This window comes from Carcharhinus amblyrhynchos, chromosome 10 (genome assembly GCF_965287045.1).
Source record: "Carcharhinus amblyrhynchos chromosome 10, sCarAmb.v2.hapA, whole genome shotgun sequence".
NCBI classification, from domain to species: Eukaryota; Metazoa; Chordata; class Chondrichthyes; order Carcharhiniformes; family Carcharhinidae; genus Carcharhinus; species Carcharhinus amblyrhynchos.
The window spans coordinates 101,316,485-101,340,930 of NC_137333.1; the positions used below are offsets into that span (position 1 = coordinate 101,316,485).

At 46.6% G+C, this 24,446-nt stretch overlaps 1 protein-coding gene and 1 pseudogene across 1 annotated transcript in view; one reads left to right on the forward strand and one right to left on the reverse strand.

Moving 5' to 3' along the window:
* LOC145349317 (cytotoxic T-lymphocyte protein 4-like) overlaps nucleotides 1-17,788 on the forward strand; it is a 39,302-nt gene extending 21,514 nt beyond the window's left edge. The window contains exons 2-4 of the mRNA XM_080197817.1: nucleotides 8,434-8,796; nucleotides 11,531-11,643; nucleotides 17,591-17,788. Coding sequence (XP_080053943.1) covers nucleotides 8,434-8,796; nucleotides 11,531-11,643; nucleotides 17,591-17,788 — 674 coding nt within the window. The remainder of the gene's footprint in view (nucleotides 1-8,433; nucleotides 8,797-11,530; nucleotides 11,644-17,590) is intronic.
* LOC145349574 (U6 spliceosomal RNA) lies at nucleotides 3,362-3,462 on the reverse strand (annotated as a pseudogene).
* Nucleotides 17,789-24,446: the final 6,658 nt, after the last annotated feature.

Genomic DNA, 24,446 nt, shown 5'->3' on the forward strand with positions numbered 1-24,446 from the left:
TGAGTCAGTTGGTACGTGATCTCAGACTTTGGTATCTTTTCTCCCGGCGGAAGAAGATGGAAGAGAGAATGTCCGGGCTGCGTAGGGTCCTTGATTATGCTGGATGCTTTTCCAAGACGAGAGGAAGTGTAGATGGTGTCAATGGACGGGAGGCTGGTTTGTACTGGGCTACGTTCACAACCTTTTGTACTTTCCTGTGGTCTTGGTCAGAGCAGGAGCCATACCAAGCTGTGATACAAGCAGAAAGAATGTTTTCTATAGTGCATCTATAAATGTTGGTGGGAGTTGTAGCAGATTGCCAAATTTCCTTAACCTACTGAGAAAGAGGAGGTGTTGGTGGTCTTTCCTCTGTGTAGGGGGCTGGAGTTGGAGGAATGAGTATTGGGGGCAAGGGTTGTAGGCATGGGGAATGTTTTACAAACAAGTAGCACAGTGGTTAGCGCTGCTGCTTTACAGCACCAGGGTCCTGGGTTCGATTCCCGGCTCGGGTCACTGTCTATGTGGAGTTTGCACATTCTCCTTGTGTCTGCCAGGGACTCCGGTTTCCTCCCGCAGTCCAAAGATGTGCGGGCAAGGTTGATTGGCCTTGCTAAGAAATTGCTCCTTAGTGTCCTCGGATGTGTAGGTTAGAGGGATTAGTGGGTATAATGTGTCAGGATATGGGGGTAGGGCCTGGGTGGGATTGTGTTCGGTGCAGACTCGATGGGCCGAAGGGCCTCTTTCTGCACTGTAGGGTTCTATGATTCTATGAAGTGGGGTGAGGCATTTCAAACAAGGTGACAAAATAAAGAAGAGGCATTTCTGGTAATTGGGAAGAGCAGGAGCTGATGTAGGTTCACAAATAATGGTGACTGATTTCAAACAGAACCAGTGAGAGTAGCTGAAGTATAAAGAGCAGAATGAGACCCACGTTAAGAGGAGCCAAGCCGGCTACTGAAGATGAACCAAGACGTGGAACTTTTCTTTACTGAGACAGTTTATTGGCTTGTTTGGTCTCACACTTCTCCTGTCCACATCTGATCAGGTCAGATGGTTAGAACATGGTGCTAATAATACCAAGGTTGTGCATTCAATTCCCGTGCTAGGGAATCACAGCTTTCCTCACACAAAGCCTGGTGTCCCAGCTGTCCCCATTAGTATTTGCTCAAAGACAATTAACACCTATCAACAGTTTCTCTTAATCTTAACAATATTATTGACAAGACATTAACAAACCTCGATATGGCTCAAGTTCTCTTGGTGCTTTACAGAAATTTTAAAACATTCAGAGGGAAGAACACATGAGAAACTAAAAAATGTACTCTTAGGATGCTTGTGGTGTTGGAAGTCAAACATCTCAGTTGCAGGATTTTTTCTTAAATTCAATAGAATCCCTACAGTGCAGAAGGAGACCACTCAGCCCATCGGGTCTGCACTGACCCTTGGAAAGAGTGTTCTAGCTAGGCTTACTCCCCCGCCCTATCCCTGTAACCTCACACATTTACCATGGCTAATCCTCTGAATCTACATACCCTGAGACACTAAGAGTCAATTTACTACGGCCAATGTGCCTAACTGGCACATCTTTGTGGGAGGAAGCTGGAACACCTGGAGGGAACCCACGCAGATGCTGGGAGAATGTGCAAACACCACACAGTCAGTCACCCAAGGCAGGAATTGAACCCGCGTCTCTGGCGCTGCGAGGCAGCAGTGCTAAACACTGTGCCACTATACCTCCCAGAAAGATAAGTTAATGGAATATTTAATGCTGCCCAACCCTGCTGCACCTTGCAAAAATAATTTATCTGAAATAGATTTGCGGCAAATACAGTAATTTAAATTTCTATTTTAAATTCACCCGAAAATTGAAATTCAAGTCAATTTAAATCCATGTGACTACCCAATAAATTTAAATCCTCTATAAATTTCAAATCGTGCTAAACTTAAATTCACATTGAATTTAAAACCGTGTTGCTGTTGAACTGAGCAAATTTAAATTCTCGTTCCTTTAAACTCATAATTTAGATGTGCAAATATGGCAATATTTATTTGACAAGCGACATTTCGGAATTTGAACTAAAACAGTAGAGGTGTCATAATGTCTCACGCTTGATAAAAAATAGCTTGGCCATCGAGATAATAAAGGTTTTCTAAAAGCAAAGGAAATCAATTTACTTCCGAATGTATCACTTATGAATCAAACTAAGATTACATCTTGCAAAACATGAGGGTAGCTATCCTGTCAGTTGTAAAATGGGATGAGGGCGAATCTCTAACCTCACGATTATCACTAATTAAAGTCAACAGAAGTCAAAATGGCAAGAGGGGTCGGATGGAATGAATGATTTGCCATCATGCAAAGTCAAAATGAAACCCAAACTTTATTCTCTGTGGCTGGATTGCAGAAAATCTGATGTGGTTAGCACTGCTGCCTCACAGCATCAGCGTTGGATAGTCAGAAGCTTTTTTCCAGGGTGGAAGAGTCAATTAATAGAGGGCGCAGGTTTAAGGTGTGAGGGGTAAGGTTTAAAGGAGATGTACGAGTTAAGTTTTTTACACTGCTGGGGGAGGTAGTGGAAGCATTTTCAATAGTAACTTTTAAGGCAGCATCTTGACAAGTACATGAATAGGAGGGGAATGGAGGGATATGGTCTCCAGAAGGGTAGGGGGTTTTAGTTCTGTTGGGCAGCATGGTCGGTGCAGGCTTGGAGAGCCGAAGAGCTGTTCCTCTGCTGTAATTTTCTTTGTTCTTCGTTGACCTGGGTTCAATTCTGATCTCGGGTCATTATCGGTGTGGTGATTGCACGTTTACCCCGTGTCTGCATGGGTTTCCTCCGGGTGCTCCACTTTCCTCCCACCGTCCAAAGATGTGCCGGTTAGATGGATTAGCCATGCCGAGTGTGTGTGGGGACAGGGCTGTTCCGGAGGAGAGTGGGCGCAGAAACGATGGGGCAAATGGCCTCCCTCTGCACTGATGGGATACTATGGAAACACTTGGGTTTCAGTGGGTGGACGGGCAGCATTTTAGCACGGTCGGTTAGCCCACGGGGTGACAAATATCCAGAGCTGAGTCACTTCGGAACAGCTTGAGTAGAGAGGAAACCTGAGCCTGTGTATGCAGCAAGACATTGCTGTATGGTGCAAAGGTGAGACCTTGCTGTGCAGGTGTCACCCCTGGATAGTATTACAAGATATTGAATCAAGATAGTCAGGGAAAGTGTTAGCGAAAGGTCAGCCACTCATAGATTAGTGTTTATTTTTGTTCTGTCAATATTGGCAGCTCTTCACGAAATAACCTTAGTGATATAACTGCTGAAATCTGCGGCTGGTGCATGGAATCAGAGGATGATTGCAACGGTTAAAATTCCCACCGGCCACTGTTAAAATTATAAATTACTTGACAAATTTACATATCGAGCTTGCGTAGGGCCATACTAATCTTCTCTGTCTCATTCCAATCTTAGGACAACATAGAATCATGTCCGTGTCCGCTCTCTGCAGGAGCGACTTGGCTAATTCAGACCCCCTGCTTTCTCCCTGTAAATCCTTTTCTCCTCAGTTAATGAACCAATTCCCTTTCGAAGACCTGAACTGAATCTGTCTCCACCTCACCTTCGGGCAGTGTGTTCCAGATGCCAACCGCTCGATGCATAAAACCTTTTTCTTCATAGAATCATAGAATCCCATTCGGCCCATCGCGTCTGCACTGACTGGCCAACACAGCATCTTACCCAGGCCCTCCCCCCACCGCCCCCCACCCCCGCCCTATCCTGTATGTCGCCATTACTTCTTTGGCCAATCACCTGAAGTCTGTGCTTCGATCCTTCTGCCAAAGGGAAAAGTTGGTCCACGTGGCAGCATAGCGGAACAGTGGTTAGCACTGCTGCCTCTCAGTGCCAGGGACCCGGGTTCGATTCCCGGCTTGGGTCACTGACTGTGTGGAGTTTGCGCATTCTCCCCGTGTCTGCGAGGATTTCCTCTGGGTGCTCTGGTTTCCTCCCACACTCCAAAGGTGTACGGGTTAGATTGATTGGCCATGCTACATTGACCCCAGTGTCAGGGGGATTAGCAGGGTAAATGTGTGGGGTTACAGGAATAGGACCTGGGTGGAATTGTGGTCGTAATAGACTTGATGGGCCAAATGGCCTCATTCTGTACTGTAGAGATTTTATGATTCTATCTCTATGATTGGTTCTTGTGGAGAGAGCCAATGTTTCAAGAGTGGATGACCCTTCATCAGAGCTCTGAAAGAGCTAGCCAATTATTCCCAACTGGAAATCTGCCCTCCTTACCCGATCTGGCCTACATGTGACTCCAGAGTCACTGCAATGTGGCTGACTCTCAACAACCCTCTGAAATGGCCGTGAGAGACACTCAGTTCAAGGGGAACGAGAGATGGGCAATAAATGCCAGCCCAGCCAGTTACGCCCATGAATTTTTAAAAAAATTCTAACGAGTCCAGAAAATCAATCATGGATCAAGTGTTATCAATAAAGACATTTTATATGACGCTCTCTCTGCCCCAGTCCAGAACCAGTCCAACTCCCTCCTGAAGCTATCCATCATATCGTAAGAGGTGTCATAAAACTGGATCATTAAGATCTTTTTTCTGTAGTGCCCTTAGCTATAAAGAGTTGAATAATCTTCCCCTGTGAGGTGTTGATTGGATTAAATTTCCTAAATCTCTCATTCATCATCTTAATAATTTATTAATTAAATGTAAGTTTAACGGCCAGAACTGACAAAATTAAAACCATCCCCCAGTCCCCGCCGAGACCTTGGGTGGATAAATTATCCACAAAAGGTTATCATTATAACAACTCAAAGCACTTCTCCTGATCATTTTAACCTGTTCAAATAATCTTTCAAAATGAATTGAAATAATGGCCTCTGATGGTGTGACCAGGTCCTCGGGGAGGGGACAGCTTTAAACTGAAGCAATTATTGGTTCTGGTGACTCACAGAGGAACTAGATTAGCACATGCAGACAGTTGTAGCCATCTTCCGTATCATAGAATCCCTACAGTGCAAAAGGAGGCCATTTGGCCCATCAGTTCTGCTCTGACCACAATCCCACCCAGGCCCTATCCCTATAGCCCCACACATTTACTCTGCTAACCCCCCCGACACTAGGGGCAAGTTAGAATGGCCAGTCCACACATCTTTGGACTGTGGGAGGAAACTGGAACATCTGGACGAAACCCATGCAGACACAGGGAGAACATGCAAACTCCACAGAGACAGTGACCCGAGGCCGGAATTGAACCTGGATCCCTGGTATTATGAGGCAGCAGCGCTAACCCACCGTGCCACCGTGCTGCCAGTACTGCATTTTATTACTGAAGCAGTCATCAGGTAGAATTTTACTGTCAGGTTACTTTCAGCGAGAGACTTAGGCAAAAACTTTGTCTTAACAAAAGAAAAGTTTCGGAAATACGTGGGAGTTTTTTATTCACCATCATGAGCTGTGGTGATCTGCAATGCGCTGTCTGGAAAGGCGACAGAAGCAGATTCAAGGCTAACCTGGGAAGTGGATTATTACTTGCAAAGGAATAATATGCAGGGCTGAGGAACAGAGTTGGGGCTGTGGTATTGATTGGTTAGCTCTATCAAGACATTGACAAAGGGTCATCCAGACTCGAAACGTTGGCTACGTCCTCTCTCCACAGATGCACTGCTGCCTCACAGCAACCAGGGACACAGGTTCGATTCCCAGCTTGGGTGACTGTCTGTGTGGAGTTTGCGCATTCTCCTCATGTCTGCGTGGGTTTCCTCCCACAGTCCAAAGATGTATAGGTTAGGTGGATTGGCCACGTTCAACTGAACAAAGAACAAAAACAGCCTGGGAAACAGGCCCTTCGGCCCAACGAGCCCACGCCGCCATTTTAATACTACCAGTCCCCCCCTCCACCCATGACCCTTATCTATTGTTTTTATGGCCATCCACATTGAGGGAAACTAGTTTAGGGACAATTTATTACTTCCAATCAGCCTAATAGCACATTGACCCTAAATGCCATGGGATGCATAGGTTAGAGGGATTAGCGGGGTAAATATGTGGGGTTATGGGGATAGGTCCTGGGTGGGATTGTTGTCAGTGTAGGCTCGATGGGCCGAATGGACTCTTTCTGCACTGCAGGGATTCTATGCTGACAGACCTGCTGAGATTTTCCAGCATTGTTTTGTTGTTATTTCAGATTTCCAGCATCCACAGTATTGTATTTTTATCTTTGAAAGAATCTCCTGGCTTGTGTAACTCTGCAGCCTTTGATTGTCTTCAATGGTGGCATCAAAACTAATGGCAAGATTATTGTCACTAGTTTCATTTCTAACTACGAGATAATGAGTTAGTCTGCAGCAGAGGTGCTTTCGAAACAGCAAGCTCTTCTTTTTGCTGAGTGCCCGAGATAGACACCGAGAGGTTACTTGCAGTGCGTGTTCTATAGGTCTGACTCAAACATCTGAAGGTGAGAAAAAAATATTGCTGCTGAGGCAGATGCGGCCATGGCCTGGTGGTATTATCTCTAGATCATCACTCCGGAAACTCAGCTGATGTTCTGGGGACCTGGGTTCGAATCCCCCCACGGCAGATGGTGGAATTTGAATTCAATTTTAAAAAAAAAATCTGGAATTAAGAATCTACCGTGAAACCATTGTCGGAAAAATCCCATCTGGTTCACCGATGTCCCTTAGGGAAGGAAATCTGCCGTCCTTACCTGGTCTGGCCTATGTGTGACTCCAGAGCCACAGCAATGTGGTTGACTCTCAACTCCTCTCCAAGGGCAACTGGGGATGGGCAATAAATTCTGGCACTGGCAGATGTTGATCTTCAGGTCTGCCAGGGGTCAGCCCAGCTGCAACACCCCATCCTGGGGGAGAGAGGTGAGGTCAACACCCATGTTCTGTGGGCCATTGCAATTCTTGCCAGGAGCTAGCAGGCCCAAAGAATCCCCCCCCTCCTTAGACATTTTATTGGGAAAATTCCACCCACAATGTTTTGGCTTCAACTGCTTTCCGTGGTAGAAAATTCCACAGCCTCACCACTCTCTGGGTGAAGAAATTTCTCCTCATTTCAGTTCTACATGGTTCACTCTGTATCCTCTAACTATGACCCCTGGTTCTGGATGCCTGCACCATTGGGACCGTTCTCCGTGCATCTACCCTGTCTAATCCTGTTAGAATTTATAGGTTTCTGAGCTCATAAGAATCGTAAGAAGTAGGAGGATGAGTGCGATCTGATCTGATCTCAGCCTGAACTCCACCGTCCTGCCATTCACCATAACCCTTCAAACCCTTACCAATTAAAAACTATCTCTCCCTTAAATTTACTCAAAGTTCCAGAGATTCCCCCCTCCCCGCTCCCCAACTCATTCTTCTAAACTCCAATGAATATAATCCTAACCGACTCAATCTCTCCTCAAACTCCCGCCATCCCCAGAATCAGCCAGTAAAAGCTTCGCTGCACTCCCACTATCGCAAGGACATCCTCCCTCAGATAAGGAGAGCTAAAATGCACACAGTACTCCAAGTGTGGCCTCACCAAGGCCCTGCATGTTTGCAGCAAGACATCTGTGAAGGCTCCTGTGAAAGGCAGAACCGGCTCGAAGGGCCAAATGGCCGATTCCTGCTTCAATCATCTATGTTTCCAAGACTCACGAATCCCTGTCTTAAGTGGGCGAGCCCTTATTTTTGAACAGTAACTTTTAGTTCTAGAGATAAAACAGATTGTCACATTGTCAGGTTACTGTTCGCGGGAGGTGCCTGTGCACAAACTGACAGGGAAGACATTTCATAAAGTACCTCATTGACTGTCAAGCACTGTGAGATGTCCTGAGCTGGTGAAAGGTGCTATATAAATGCAAGGTCTTCCTTGAGACTGTGCGTAGATGACTGTGTGTAGTCCAAAGATGCACGGGTTAGGTTGATTGGCCATGGTAAATTGCCCCTTAGTGTCAGGGGATTTGGAGGGTAAATTAGTAGGGTTACGAGGATGGGAACCTGTGTGATATTGTGGTCGGTGCAGGCTCGATGGGCCAAATGTCCTCCTTCTGCACTGTAGACTCTATGATTCAATGAGTGTAGGTATTGGCCATTGACCATTGGTTGCCGTTGAACACAGTAGATTGGAAATACTGAAAGTTCGGTGGGGCGGCAGAGTGGTCAGCACTGCTGCCTCACAGCGCCAGGAGCCCTGGTTCAATTCTCTGGCTTGGGTCACTGTCTGTGCGGAGTTTGCACTTTCTCCCCGTGTCTGTATGGGTTTCCTCCCACAGTTTGAAAGACGTGCTGGCTAGGTGCATTGACCTGAACAGGCGCAGGAGTCCGGCAACTAGGATATTTTCACAGTAACTCCATTGCAATGTTAATGTAAGCCTTACTTGTGACACTAAGAAATAAACTTTACCTTACTTTTCATTGTTGCTTCCTTTCACCTCTCACTCCACACCTCCTCAGGTTACGAAAGCAAAATTACGGTGCTCCAGCATCCCAGAGAAATCAGCGCGTCAGTGGGAATGACGGCCACGATTGCTTGTGAGGCACATCACCATAACGGTGCCCCAGAGCACACGGACATGTACTGGTATATTGGAGAGGAGCGGGACAGACCAATCCTGACCTTCTCAACAGACTCCAATTCCCTGTCTAGTCAAGATGACCGCCTCTACGTTTGTGGCAATCTCTCCAACTTCTATAACATCCTGGTCATAAACAACCTGACGGTGAATGACTCCGGACTCTATGTCTGCGAAGTATCAGTCTCTCTACCTCCTCCTCAGATGAGTGAATATGGAGAAGGAACTCAATTAACTGTGCACGGTGAGTAAAACAGATGCAATTGTCTCTTAATGACATCCCTTGTGGGTTTATTTAACGTATGTTTTATGTCTGATAAATCTACATAATGCTATATAGTTGGGCGGCGTGGTGGCACAGTGGTTAGCACTGCTGCCTCACAGTGCCAGGGAGCCGGGTTCAATTCCTGGCTTGGGTCACTGTCTGTGTGGAGTCTGCATGTTCTCCCCATGTCTGCGTGTGTTTCCTCCGGGCGCTCTGGTTTCCTCCCAGAGTCTGAAAAACGTGCTGGTTGGGTGTACTGGCCATGCTAAATTCTCTCTCAGTGTTCCCAAATAGGTGCTAGAGTGTGGCAACTTGGGGATTTTCAAGTCGTTTCATTGCAGTGTTAATGTAAGCCTACTTGTGACAATAATAAATAAACTTAAAGCTTGATGGAAGAGAAGTTGGCAGATGGGATGTTATTATGATAACCCCCATGATTTGCATACAGGATCATTAATTGACCTCCCAGTTGGGCTTGTTCAATACGAGCTCCCAGAGGACTAGTAATTAACCCATCAGGCGAAGTTCATATATAAAACCCTATATAAAGCAAGACCCTGAGAGGGTCCATTAACCTTTAAGTCCCAGTCGGGACTTGTTGTGTTCACCACAGGCTATTGGTTATTGTTCATTTTAATCCATGCAATGAAAGCACAGTTCCTTCAGAGCCAGCTCATGGAGTTTAAAGTTTAAAGTTTTTAAAGTTTATTTATTAGTCACAAGGAGGTTTACATTAGCACTGCAATGAAGTTACTGTGAAAATCCCCTAGTCACCACACTCCGATGCCTGTTTGGGTACACTGAGGGAGAATTTAGCATGACCAATGCACCTAACCAGTCTTTGGACTGTGGAAGGAAGCCGGTGCGCCTGGAGGAAACCCACACAGACATGGGAAGAATGCGCAGACTCCACACAGATAGTGACCCAAACCGGGAATCGAACCCAGCTCCCTGGCGCTGTGAGGCAGCAGTGCTAATCATTGTGCCACCGTGCTGGTAGACACGGGGAGAACATGCAGACTCCGCACAGAATTACTCTCCATTGTGCCCCTTATTATAATTGCCCACAGAGATCTTGATGAACTATCTGGTCTATCAGATGGGATGGGCTTTTGGGCTGATGGAACTAAGGCTTTAACAGTTCCAGAATTTGACATATCCAAAAAAAAACCTCACGCGCAGAACAAAAAATGAAGTTGCAGGGATCAGGGTTCAGGAAGTTGAACCTGTTTCTTTTACAGCGGGAACCTTGGGGTAAATCAACTGAAGTTCCCGCAGTTACATTAGATGTTTAAAACTCAATTCTCCAATATGATAGAGTGGCACAGTGGTTGGCACTGCTGCCCCACAGCACCAGGGACCCGGGTTCAATTCCCAGCTCGGGTCACTGTCTGCGCAGAGTTTGCACATTCTCCCCGTGTCTGCACGGGTTTCCTCCGGGTGCTCCAGTTTCCTCCTACAATCCAGATTAAGTGGATTGGCCATGTTAAATTGACCCTCAGCGTCAGGGGGATTGTAGTCAGTGAAGGCTCGACGGGCCAAATGGCCTCCTTCTGCACGGCAGGGAGTCTTTGGTTCTATGATCTGCCAAAGAGCCAGAACAGGCCCGATGGGATAAATGGTCTCCTTTTGGACTTGTCCCTTGGTGTCCCAAGATGCGTATGTTAGAGGGATTGGTGGGGTTACAGGGATAAAGGCGAGGTGGGGTTGTTGTCAGTGCAAACGCAATGGGCCAAATGGCCTCCTTCTGCACTGTAGCGTTTCTATGATTTTATGGTCCAAATTTAAAAAGAGGCAAGTTAAAAGGTCACAGCAATGTAAATTCAAGGTGATTCACTCCAGCTAAACACAATAGTCGATTTATGAACTGAGGACAGCTGTTGAATTGGGCAGGTTGAGACAAAACACTGCAGATGTTGGAAACCTGTGACAAAGATAGGGAATGCCGGAAATACTCAGCAGGTCTGTGGACAAGAGAAGAAGGCGAACACCTCATCACTTATTAGCCACCTCTCCGTGGAAACAATTGAGGGGGATGGTCAGGAGAATAGGGTTTATCTCAGTGATGTAAGCCCCACTGGCAAGGCCTTATTACCCATCCCTAATGGCCCTTCAGGAGGTGGCGGTGAGCTCCCTTCTCGAACTGCTGCACTCCAGGAGATGTAGGTACATCCGCAGGGCTGTTAGGGAGGGAGTTCCAGGATTTTGACCCAGCGACAGTGAAGGAACGGCTGATATTTTTCCAAGTCAGGATGGGGAGTGGCTTGGAGGGAATCTTGCAGGTGGCGGTGGTCCCATAGAAATCATACGATCCCCGCAGTGCAGAAGAGGCTATTCGGCCCGTCAAGCCTACGCCAACTCTCCGACAGAGCACCTTAACCAGGCCCACCTCCCACCCTATCCCTGTAATCCCACGAATTTACCCCACTAATCCACCTTAACCTACACATCTTTGGACACAATAAGGATGCAATTTAGCATGGCCAATCCACCTAACCTGCAGATCTTTGGAGTGTGGGAGAAAACTGGACACCCGGAGGAAACATGCGCAGACATGGGGAGAACATGCAAACCCTGGACAGAATTACACTCCATTGCACCTGCTGTCCCATTTTTCTAGGACAGAAACATGGAAGGGTTGTCTATTGGAAAGGCAGGCTTTGGGGCCTAATGCCATTTTCTGCTGCTAAAATGTCTTACAATTTATTTTCAGAGCCAAATGCATGTGAGCCATCGAAGGCCTCCCAACAGATATGGCACAGCATTGGATTCCCAGCTATTTTAGTCTATAGCCTCACTGTCACTCTAACGACAGTGGTGTTCGGTGTGAGTAATTTAAAACAAATTATTATTGCGATTGTTCGTAGTGTGGTCAAGCATTCATGGGTTTCTATCAGGGGAACACCTGGTTAAAGTCCAACAAGTTTATCTGGTAGCACGAGCTTTCGGAGCACTACCCCTTCATCAGGTGAGTGAGCCACAGCAATGTAAAGTCATAGAGGTTTACAGCATGGAAACAGGCCCTTCAGCCCAACTTGTCCATGCTGCCCTTTTTTTTTAAACCCCTAAGCTAATCCCAATTGCCCGCATTTGGCCCAAATCCCTCTATACCCACCGTATCTATGTAACTGTCTAAATGCTTTTTAAAAGATAAAATTGTACCCGCCTCTACTACTACCAGCTTGTTGCAGACACTCACCACCCCCTGTGTGAAAAAATTGCCCCTCTGGATATTTTTATATTTCTCCCCTCTCACCTTAAACCTACGCCCTCTAGTTTTTGACTCCCCTACCTTTGGGAAAAGATATTGACTATCTGGCTGATCTGTGCCCCTCATTATTTTGTAGACCTCTATAAGATCACTCCTCAGCCTTCTATGCTCCAGAGAAAGAAGTCCCAATCTCAGTCCCAACCACAGTAATGTGGTTGACTCTCAACTGCCCTCAGGCAATTAGGGATGGGCAATAAATGCAAACCAGCCAGTGACATACATGTCCCACAAATGAATACAATAATACAGATAATCTGGTCATTGTCGCATTGTTGTTTTTGGGATCTTGCTGTGCGTAAATTGACTGCTGCGTTTCCTATACTCCCGAAAGATGTGCTGTCAGGTGCATTGACCATGCTAAATTCTCCCTCCGTGTACCCGAACAGGAACCGGTGTGTGGCAACTTGGGGATTTTCACAGTAATTTCATTGACTTATCTGATGAGGGAGCAATGCTCCAAAAGCTCATGCTACCAAATAAACCTGTTGGACTTTAACTTGGTGTTGTGAGACTTCTTTCTGTGCCCACCCCAGTCCAACGCCAGCACCTCCACATCATGGTCATCAGGGGATATAGTCAACACAGGTCAATGCCCATAATAGCATTCACAGCACAGTAACAGCCCATTGAGCTTTATCTGTTCACAGGGTAGCACTCTTACCTTTGACTCATAGAGTCTAAAGTTTATTGATTAGTGTCACAAGTAGGCTTGCATTAACACTGCAATGAGGTTAGTGTGAGAATTTCCCAGGGGCCACACTCTGGTACTCGGGTATACTGAGGGAGAATTTAGCACGACCAATGCACCTGACCAGCATGTCTTTCGGACTGTGGGAGGAAACCGGAGCACCCGGAGGAAACCCACACAGAGAAACGTGTAGACTCTGCACAGACAGTGATGCAAACCGGGAATCGAACCCGGGTCCCTGGCACTGTGAGGCAGCAGTGCTAACCACTCTGCCACTGTACCACCTACGAGGCTCTAGGTTTAAATCCCACCCAAGGGCCTGAGCACAAAAATCACGGATAACCCTCCAGCTGAGTACCAAGCGAGTGCTACGCTGTTGGAGGAGCTGCCTTTTCATCAAGGAGTTAAACTGAGGGCCCAACCTGCCCACACGGGTGGATGATCCTGTGAAACCATTTTGAAGGAGAACAGGGGAGTTCTCCCTTGGGCCCTGTATTGGGGCACTAGGCCCCAAAAGCCTGCCTTTCCAATAGACAACCCTTCCAAACCCATGTTTGGAAGGGCCCAATACTTTTCCCTCAATCAACATCTCATGGTGGGGTAATGGCCCAGACGTTAATCCAGAAGCTCAGCTAATAAGGCCATCGGATATAGGAGCAGAATTAGGCCACTCGGCCCATCAAGTCTGCTCCGCCATCCAACCATGGCTGCTACGATTCTCCTGCCTTCTCCTCGTAACCTTTGATCCCCTTATTGATCAAGAACCTATCTATCCCTGTCTTAAAGACCAGTGACCTGGCTTCCACAGCCTTTTGTGGCAACGAGTGCCACAGATTCACCACCCTCTGGCTGAAGAAATCCTCCTCGTCTCAGTTTTAAAGGAGCGTCCTTTCACTCTGAGGTTGTGCCCTCGAGTTCTAATCTCTCCCACCAGTAGAAACATCTTCTCCACGTCCATTCTACCTCAGCCTCTCAGTATTGTGTAAGTTTCAATCTGATCCCCCGCATCCTTCTAAGCTCCATCGAGTACAGACCCAGAGTCCTCAACCATTCCTCATATGATAAGCCTTTCATTCCTGGGATCATCCTTGTGAAGCTCCTCTGGACCCCCTCCAAGGCTGGCACATCCTTCCTTCAATATGGGGCCCAAAACTGGTCACAATATTCCAAATGGGGTCTGACCAGAGCCTTATACCACCTCATCAGCACACCCCTGCTCATTGAACTTGCCTTCTTAACTGCCAACTGAACTTGCAATGTTAACCTTAAGCGAGTCCTGAATAGGACTCCCAAATCCTTTGTGCTTCAGATTTCTGAAGCCTCTTCCCATTTAGAAAATAGTCTATGTCTCTATTCTTCATACCAAAGTGCATAACCTCACACTTTCCCACATTGTATTCCATGTTCTGGGGAACTGGGTTCAAATCCCTCCATGGCAGATGGTGGAATTCGAATTCAATAAAAAAAACCTGAAGTTAAGAATCTACCTTGTCATAGGTAGAGGAGGGCACTCATAATGTTAAAATGGCGGCGAGGGCTCGTTGGGCCGAAGGGCCTGTTTCCCGTGCTGTTTTGTTCTTTGTTCTTTGTACTGATGACCATGAAACCATTGTCAATTGTCGGGAAAACCCATCTGGTTCAAAAGACCTTTAGGGAAGGAAATCTGCCGTCCTTACCCGGTCTGGCCTACATGTGACTCCAGAGCCACAGCAATGTGGTTGACTCTCACCTGCCCCCAGGCAACTGGGGATGGGCAATAAATGCTGGCCAGCCAGCGACGCCCATGTCCCACAAACGAATACAATAAAACAGATAATCTGGTCATTGTTACCTTGCTGTTTTTGGGATCTTACTGTGCGCAAATTGACTGCTGCATTTGCTATACTCCTGAAAGACGTGCTGGTTAGGTGCCGTGCTAAATTCTCCCTCAGTGTACCTGAACAGAGGCCAGAGTGTGGTGACCAGAGGATTTTCATAGCAACTTCATTGCAGTGTTCAGAAGTTTTTAAAGTTTAAAATTTACTTATTAGTGTCACAAGCTGGCTTACATTAACACTGCAATGAAGTTACTAAAATCCCCTCGTTGCCACATTCTGACGCCTGTTCGGGGACACTGAGGGAGAATTTAGCACAGCCAACGCACCTAACCAGCATGTCTTTCGGACTGTGGGAGGAAACCGGAGCACCTGGAGGAAACCCATGCAGACACGGGGAGAATGTGCAAACTCCACACTGACAGTGACCCAAGCCAGGAATCGAACCCAGGTCCCTGGCGCTGTGAGGCAGCAGGGCTAACCCACTGTGCCACTGTGCCGTCCTTTAAGTGACCCTTAATGGTGTTTGATCACCACATGTAATGTAAGCCCACACCTAATGTAAGCCCACTTGTGACGCTAAGAAATAAACTTAAACTTTGGTGCAGGCTGGATGGGCCAAATGGCCTCCTTCTGCACTGTAGGATTCTATGATTTTAAGTATTTAAGTCTTTATAAGACCCTAGTCAGACCCCACTTGGAGTACTGTGCGCAGTTCTGGTCACCTCAGTGCAGGAAGGATGTGGAAGCTATTGAGAGGATGCAGAGGAGATTTATAAGGATGTTGCCTGGATTGGGAGGCATGCCTTATGAAGATAGGTTGAGGGAGCTAGGTCTCTTCTCTCTGGCGAGACAAAGATTGAGAGGCGACCTGATAGAGGTACATAAGATGTTGAGAGGAATAGATAGGGTGGATTCTCGGAGGCTATTTCCCAGGGCTGAAATGGTCGCTATGAGAGGACACAGGTTTAAGGTGCTGGGGAGCAGGTACAGAGGAGATGTCAAGGATAAGTTTTTCACTCAGAGGGTGGTGAGTGAGTGGAATCGGCTGCTGTCAGTGGTGGTAGAGGCGAACTCGCTAGGGTCTTTTAAGAGACTTCTGGATGAGTACATGGGATTTAATGGGATTGAGAGTTATAGATAGACCTGGTAGGTATGGATATGATCGGCGCAACTTGTGGGCCGAAGGGTCTGTTTGCACTGTTCTATTTATTCAGTTCTTTTCTGAAAGTCACCATTCTACCTGCTTCCAGCATGTTCTCAGGCAGCTCATTCCAAGTCACTGCATTAAAATATCATCTCACCTCTAATTCTTTAGCCAATTAATCTGACTCATTGGATTTCTCTCTGTCATTGCCCAGAGCCTGTGTAGCCTAGGTAAGTGGATCTGCTAACAAATGGGGAAAGAAAAACTAATCGAAAAATCCCCGCCCATGCACTCTCACAGCCCACGCAACACATTGCCCACAGCAATGCAAAGTACTCTTCAAGGAAAGAGAAAGCTAATCGTTTCACCAGACTTCAGTCCTGGAGCCTTTCATTTACTAGTTCCTGCCCTCACATTGACCCCACAGCTTGCCCACAGCTAAACTTTGACCAGGTCTGCCACTTTAGACCACTTCCGCACCGAGAGAGAAACATCATAAAAACATATAAGTCTTTTAGACAGAAGGAGGCCATTCAGCCCATCAAGTCTGCATCCACCACAATCCCACCCAAACTCTTTTCCTGTATCCCTAATCCCCCTGACAGTAAGGGTCAATTTAGCATGGCCAGTCCATCTAACTTACGCATCTTCGGACTGCGGGAAGGAAACCAGAGCACCCAGAGGAAACCCACGCAAACACGGGGAGAATGTGCAAACTCCACACAGACAGTGACCCAAGGCTGGAAATCGAACCCAGGGTCCCAGGCGCTGTGAGGCAGCGGTGCTGACCTGCTAACCAATGTGCCACTGTGACACTCTTCACCTGACGAAGAGGGAGTCCCCTCGAAAGCTTGTGAGTTTATTATCAAATAAATCGGTTGGACTAAAACCTGGTGTTGTCAGACTTTTTACTATGTTTACCCCAGTCCAACGCCGGCACATCCACATCACACTCTGCCGTGCACAGAGTGTGCGAGATTCATCTGGAAGCTCCTGCTGAAGAAAACAGCAAGATTTACTCCAGTTTTTACCCGAATTTGAGACTTAAGAGTTCTTTTGGGAGAATCGCTCCCAACATCTTTAATGTTTAGAAACGTATCGATCTCTGTCTTGGGGATACTAATGACTGTGTTTCCACAGCCCTGTGGATTGAGAATTCCACACATTCACTGCCCTCTGACTGAAGAAATTCCACATCTCAGTCCTAAATGGTCTGCCACTTATCCTAGACCACCCTCTCACCCCTCACCCCCACCCCAGCCAAAGGAAACATCCTCCCCTCAGCTACCCTGTCCAGCCTGTAAGAACTTTGTATGTCTCAATGAGGTCACCTCTCATTCTTCTAAACTCCAGAGCTTAAAGGCCTAGTCTCCTCAATCTCTCCTCGTAGGATCAGACTGGGCAGCAGGGGTGGCACAGTGGTTAGCACTACTGCCTCACAGCGCCAGAGACCCGGGTTCGATCCCTGCCTTGGGTCACCATCTGTGCGGAGTCTGCAGGTTCTCCCTGAATGTGCGTGAGTTTCCTCCGGGTGCTCCGGTTCCCTCCCACAGCCCAAAAGACGTGTTGGTTAGATGCATTGGCCATGCTAAATTCTCCCTCAGCGTTACCCAATCAGGCGCCGGAATGTGGCGACCAGGGGATTTTCACAGTAACTTCATTGCAGTGTTAATGTAAGCCTAATTGTGACACTAATAAATAAACTTCAACTTTGGTGACCCTTCACTGCCCTCCGCTACAGCAAGTTATGCTGTAAATATGTGTATAATTTGTTCTTATGCTGGACAAGGCAGTGAAAAGTCAGCGTCTGATAGTGAGCATTTTACTGACACTCCAACTGAACTTCATTCCAGATTCTTCTACTTACTGGCCGCAAATCCTGTGGGACCAAACTCAATCCTGAAGAAGCATCCGGAAGGCAAGGGGAATCTCACCAGAGTTATTTCAGAAGGCGCTCAGTGCCTCTGAATGCAGACTGGGCCAGAGAGGCACATAACCAGGAGTACGAAGATATGGCACTCGTCAGAACTATCGGTCAGAAACCGAAATAGTACAGCAACGTGGGCTAACGCTTTAGGTCTGCATTTGTAGTGAGCTGTGTTATCAGTAATAAGTGCTCATCGCTAATTCTTTTGCATATACTCCCAGAAAGCATTCCCTCTGCAGAATTTCTTCTCAACTGTATAAGTCTTTCTTTGGCGCAGACTGTTATGGTGAAGAGTTTTAAATTGGAATCAAATTAGTCAGGGAGCCACAATTAACGTGCAAAATTACATGTGGGAAAAGACTGGCGTCGCAGTGGGCGAGAATTGTATAACGCAGGAGACAATTTGAAACAGAAATCCAATTAGATCCGCTCCCCTGCTCTTTCCCAATGACAGAACTATCGCACGGAAAGTGGCCATTCGGCCCATCGTGTCTGTGCCAGCTCTCTGCAAGAGCCAAGCCCCACTTCCCCACGTCCTCTCCGGAAAATATCTTTTCAGATAACGATCTAATTCTCCTTTGAGGACCTCAGTTGAACCTGCCTCCACCACTCGCTCAGGCAAAGCATTCCAGATCCAAATCCCTCGCTGCCTAAGAAGAATTCTCCCTCCTGTCACCTCCAGTTCTTTGGCCAATCGTCTTAAATCTTGTCCTCTGGTTACCAACCGTCCTGCCATTGGAAACAGTTCCTCCTTATTCACTCTACTAAAACACTTCCGAATTCAGAATGCCGGCATTATGCCTCCTCAGTCTTCCTCTGATTGATGAGGAGATAAAACACAAAGAAATCCCACAACACCAGTTTAAAGTCCAAACAGGTTTATTTGTAGCAAAAGCCTCAAGCTTTCGGGACAGCCTGTCCCTTCGTCAGGTAGCTGGGAGTTCATCATGATGTGGAGTTGCCAGCATTGGACTGGGGGGGGGGCACAGTCAGGAGTCTCACAACCCCCCATGAAAGTCCAACAGATTTATTTGGAAGCATGAGCTTTCGGAGCGCTGCTCCTTCAGCAGGTGAGTATTATTACCTGTGAGTGTGATCCATCCACTCTTCTATATGATTATGGTGCATCTTATATATTCTGCCTCCCCATTGTTTGAGCAGTATCTGAGGGCAAAGTTTCAGAAAGGCATAAGAACAGAAGAAATAGGAGCAGGAGTCGGCCATCTAGCCCTTCGAGACTGCCCCGCCATTCAATAAGATCATGGCTGATCTGAAGTGGATCAGTTCCACTTTCCCGCTTTCTCCCCATAACCCTTAATTCCCTTGTCTATCAGAAACCTATCTACCCGTGACTTAAATATATCCAGCGAGGTAGCCCCCACCATTTCAATGGGCAGAGAATTCCAGAGATTCACCACCCTTTGAGTGAAGAAGTTCCTCCTCAACTCTGATCTAAACCGCACTCACTCCCCCCCACCTTATTTTGAGGCTGTGCCCTCTAGTTCTGCTATCCTTTCTAAGCGGGGAGAATATCTCTACCTCTACCTTATCCATCCCCTTCATTATCTTCTACGTCTCTATAAGATCCCCCCTCAGCCTTCTAAACTCCAACGAGTACAGACCCAGTCTATTCAATCTCTCCTCATAGGTTAACCCCTTCATCTCCGGTATCAGCCCAGTGAACCTTCCCTGCACTCCCTCCAAGGCCAATATATCCTTCCGCAAGTGCAGCGACCAAAACTGCACACATTTCTCCAGCTGCGGCCTCACCAGTACCCTGTACAGTTGCAGTAAGACCTCCCTGCTTTTATATTCTATCCCCATCGCTATAAAGGCCAGCATCCCATTCGCCTTCCTGACCACCTGCTGCACCTGCAGACTGGGTTTTTGCGACTCATGCACAAGGACCCCCAGGTCCCTCTGTGCCGTAGCATCTGCAGCTTTTCGCCCTTAAAATAATAATCCCTCCTACTATTATTTCTACCAAAGTGGATAACCTCACACTTGCTAACATTATACTCCATCTGACAGGTCCTCGCCCACTCGCTCAGCCTATCTAGATCTCTCTGCAGACTTTCCACACCCTCCACACAATTTGCTTTTCCACTCATCTTCCACTCATCAGCAAATTTCGTTACCCTACACTCAGCCCCCTCCTCCAGATCATCTATGTAAATGGTAAACGGTTGAGGCCCCAGCACAGATCCCTGCGGCACTCCATTAGTCACCAACTGCCAACCAGAATAGCACCCATTGATTCCAACTGTCTGCCTCCTATTAGATAGCCAATCCTCTATCCACGCTAACACCTTACCCCCAACTCCGTGCACCCTAACCTTTTGCAGCAACCTTTTGTGAGGCACCTTATCAAACGCCTTCTGGAAATCTAAAAACACCACATCCACCGGTTCCCCTCTGTCTACCGCACTAGTCACATCCTCATAGAAATCCAATAAATTCGCTAAACACGACTTCCCCTTCACAAATTTGTGCTGTGTCTGCTTGATCAAACCAATCTTTTCTAGGTTCCTCGCTATTTCTTCTTTGATGATGGATTCTAGCATTTTTCCAACTATGGATGTTAAACTAACCGGCCTATAATTCCCTGCCTGCGGCATAACATTAGCCATTTTCCAATCCTCCGGCACTTCCCCAGAGTCCAGTGAGTTTTGATAAATAATTACTGAGGCATCTACTATCACCTCTGCCATTTCTTTCAGAACCCTGGGATGCATTCTGTCCGGTCCCGGGGACTTGTCTACCTTCAGGCCCGTCAGTCTATCAAGCACTACGCTCTAGTGACAGTAATTGCATTAAGGACCTCATCTCCTACCATCCTTCTATCTTTAAGATCTGGCAAACTATTCGTGTCCTCCTCTGTGAAGACCGAGGCAAAAAACTTATTTAAAGCCTCAGCCATTTCCTCGCTAAATCCCCCCTCTCATCCTCCAAGGGTCCAACATTCACTCTAGCCGGTCTCTTCTTCTTTATATATTTGTAAAAACTTTTACTATCTTTTTTTTATATTTAGAGCTCTAAATATAAAATATAGGCATGGCACAGGGAGGCAAGATCCCCGCCAGAGAAACAGTTACACTGAAAACTTGTGAGTTAGGTAAATAACATTCAAAATGATGGATAACACAAGGGACAAGAAACAGTTCCACAACTTTGGAGAGCTAATGAGACTGGTAGCTGCTTCGAAGAACACAGGCGACAAATTTTTCATCCAAAATCCCCATTCGAATAAAACATCTCAAAATCAGTTCAGACGCCATTGTTTTCCATCGCAAGAGTTTCCTCGGAGGATTTTCCACACATGGAGTAAGAACATAGGAGCACGAGTAGGCCATTCAATCTCTCAGCAATTAGACCGAGTGTCAGACGCGGCTCGCCACTCAGCTTTTCACAGCCAGAAGGCTGTGTGTTTATGGTCTCACCCCCGAGGCTTCTCCACATTGTACGCCCTGTCACTCTGGTGCCGCACCATGGGAGTGCTGCACTGCCGGAGGCACCGTCTTTGGAATGTTAAACCAGGGCCCCTTCTGTTTTCTTTAGTGGGTATAAAAGATTCCACGTCATTGATTGAAAGAAGAACAGAGAGTCGTCCCTGGTGTCACGATCAACATCTCTAAAACAGTTTCTAAAATGGCCCGAACACCATGCTGGTTGTGGGATCTTGCTGTGCACAGATAAGCTCCGGCGCTTATTCTTTTCACATGAGCGTCGCTGGCTGGCCAGCATTTATGGCCCAACACCTTGAACTGAGCAGCTTGCGAAGCCATTCCAGAGAGTCAATCACATTGCTGTGGCTCTGGAGTCACGCGTAGGCCAGACCGGGTAAGGACGGCAGATTTCCTTCCCTAAAGGACATTAGTGAACCAGGTGGGTTTTCCTGACAATCGACAAAGGTCATCAGTCGATTTTTAATTCCAGGTTTTTTTTTTAAATCGAATTCAAATTCCACTATCTGCTGTGGCAGGATTCGAACCCAGGTCCCCAGAACATTTGCTGAGATTAATATTTAATAATTGAGATTAATAGTCTAGCGATAATACCACTGCGCCATCGCCTCCCCTAATGTTTCCCACATTAGAACCACATTAAAACGTATTTTATTGACTTTGAAGATCTTTGGGACATGCTTTGATTGTGAAAGTTGCTGTACAAATCTTTCTTTCCATTGGACCCTAGCTAAGGTGTACTTTAACTCCTAATGTCCTGCCATTTTTCCAGATCGTTAACACTCAGTCAAAATGAATAATCTGTTTACCCGGTCCCAAAACCTTTAATTGCCTCCTGGTGTCAATAATCTTTCAGAGGAGAGATTTGTGTATTTGTCCCAGCCAATTGATTGGCCAAGCTCTCATTTTAAGGTTGTCTCCCCTTGCTCAAGGATCACCCACTTTTGAAACAAGGCTGCCCACCTTAATGCAGGCTTCTAATTTCGTATTATCGCAAAAGTAACAGGCAAATTTGTACAGGTTGTCACATTACTGGAGGCTTCTACAATGAAGTGCCTCAACAGAGGTAATCTTTTATTCAAAGGTTACCCTTGAGCGCACTCACTAGCTGCTATAATTTGTCACTGTCAGAAAGAGCTCAGCAGCAAGAGAAATGTTCACCATACAGATTGACTGACTAACAGGGGACGGTTGCCTCCAAAACCGCAAGGCGTATGAGGTTTCGGCGAGCTCTTCAGACTCTATTCCCTCTAAGGATGAAGGAAATTCGGTATGTCGGCTGCGACTCTCACCAACTGGTGCGCCTTACAAATCATTCTTTCTGGTTGCATCACAGCTTGGTATAGGCTCCTGCTCTGCCCAAGACTACAAAGGGTCGTAGGGTTTTTTTTTCCCAAGGTGGCGCCGGAGCGAGGCTACTCCTTGCAAACTGTACCTAGCACACCTCCTAATTCCATCTTTCACTCCTGATTTATGCTTCTAAACCTTCATTCTCTTTTAAACACTCTAATAATGCTGCCATCAGATTATTGAATGGACCTACCTCGCATTAAGTTGATCTTTCTCTACTACGACTGTAACACTACATTCTGCACTTTCTCATTTCCTTCTCTATCAACGGTATGCTCTGTCTGTATAGCACGCAAGGAACAATATTTTTCACTATATGCTAATACACGTGACATTAATAAGTCAAATCAAATCAAAGAATGTGGCCCAGTCCATTACATAAACCAGCCTCCCATCCATTGACTCTGTCTCGCCGTTGATGGCTCCCTGGCAGCAGAGGTCCGAACTGCGGGAAAGCCCGTTGACAGTAGGAGGACCAGGGGATCTCATTGCTGGAATACAATGGGCTTCCTCTGCAAAACAGGTCATGGGGTAGATGGGGTGTCCCACCCCATAGCAATCAGGAATAGCTGTTTCCTCTTTCACTGATTTGAATGCCTTAGACCAGTCTCAACAAAAACACATTCTTCGTTTTAAAAAGAGAATATCTTAGATTTCATGCTAAACTGGGGAAATATACAGTTTGGCTCCTGTAGCCTGTCACAGAATGTGGAGATGCTGGCATTGGACTGGGGTCGGCACAGTAAGAAGTCTCACAACACCAGGGGTTAAGGTCCAATAGGTTTATTTGGAATCACGAGCTTTCAGAGCACTGCTCCTTCATTGGGTGATATACTGATGCAAAAGTCTGCGGTCGCGTGCCGACAAACTCAAGACAGCTTCTTCCCTGCTGCAGTCAGACTTTTGAATGGACCTACCTCGCATTAAATTGATCTTTCTCTACACCCTAGCTATGACTGTGACACTACATTCTCTTGTTTCCTTCCTCATGAACGGTATGTTGTGTCTGTATAATGTGCAAGAAACAATACTTTTCACTGTATGATAATCGATGTGACAATAATAAATCTAATCAAGTCGAAGAGAGAATCTAGCCACCTTTCCTGGGCAGGGTTTTACGGAGCGCTCCAACATTTTACTTGGGAGCACGTCCATGATAAAGCCACTTCTCCACAGTGGAGTGTGAAAATGGCTCAGGCCAAAACTTCTGTTTCCATCTGAGGGGGAAGTGCCACCTCAGCAAGCTGCCCGCCTATCTGATTGGCCAACACTCTATAATCCTAGCAGCACAATGTTCGAGTGATGGCCATCGCTGAGGCTAATGAATTGAATTGATTTGTGATATAGTGAAAAGTATTGTTTCTTGCGCATTACACAAAGCTTACTGTTCATAGAGCACAGAGGGGAAAAGGAAAAGAGTGGGTGTAGGATGTAATGTTACAGTTGCAGCTGGAGTGTAGAAAAAGATCAGTTTAATATATGGTAGGTTCATTCAAAAGTCTGATGGCAGCAGGGAAGAAGCTGTTCTTGAGTCGGTTTGTACTTGACCTCAGATTTTTGTCTCCTTTTCCTAAGGAAGAAGGTGGAAGAGAGAATGTCCAGGGTGCATGGGGTCCTTGATTATGCTGGCTGCTTTTCCAAGGCAGGAGGGAATGTGGACGGAGTCAATGGATGGGAGGTTTATGTGATGGATTGGACTACATTCATAACCTTCTGTAATTTCTTGCGGTCTTGGTCAGAGCAGGAACCATAACAAGCTGTGGTACAACCAGAAAGGATGGTTTCTATGGTGCATCTGTAAAAGTGGGTGAATGTCTTGCTACAGCCAGTACCTAAGAATTATGCATTCCAGGTTTGAGAGGCTGGATGGTGAAGGGTTGTAGGGGGCTATGCCTTTCAAGGGAGAGGGACCTCTAATTGGCAAGGGGACTGTCAAGTTAACAAGCTACTACTCAGAATGATCCGGGT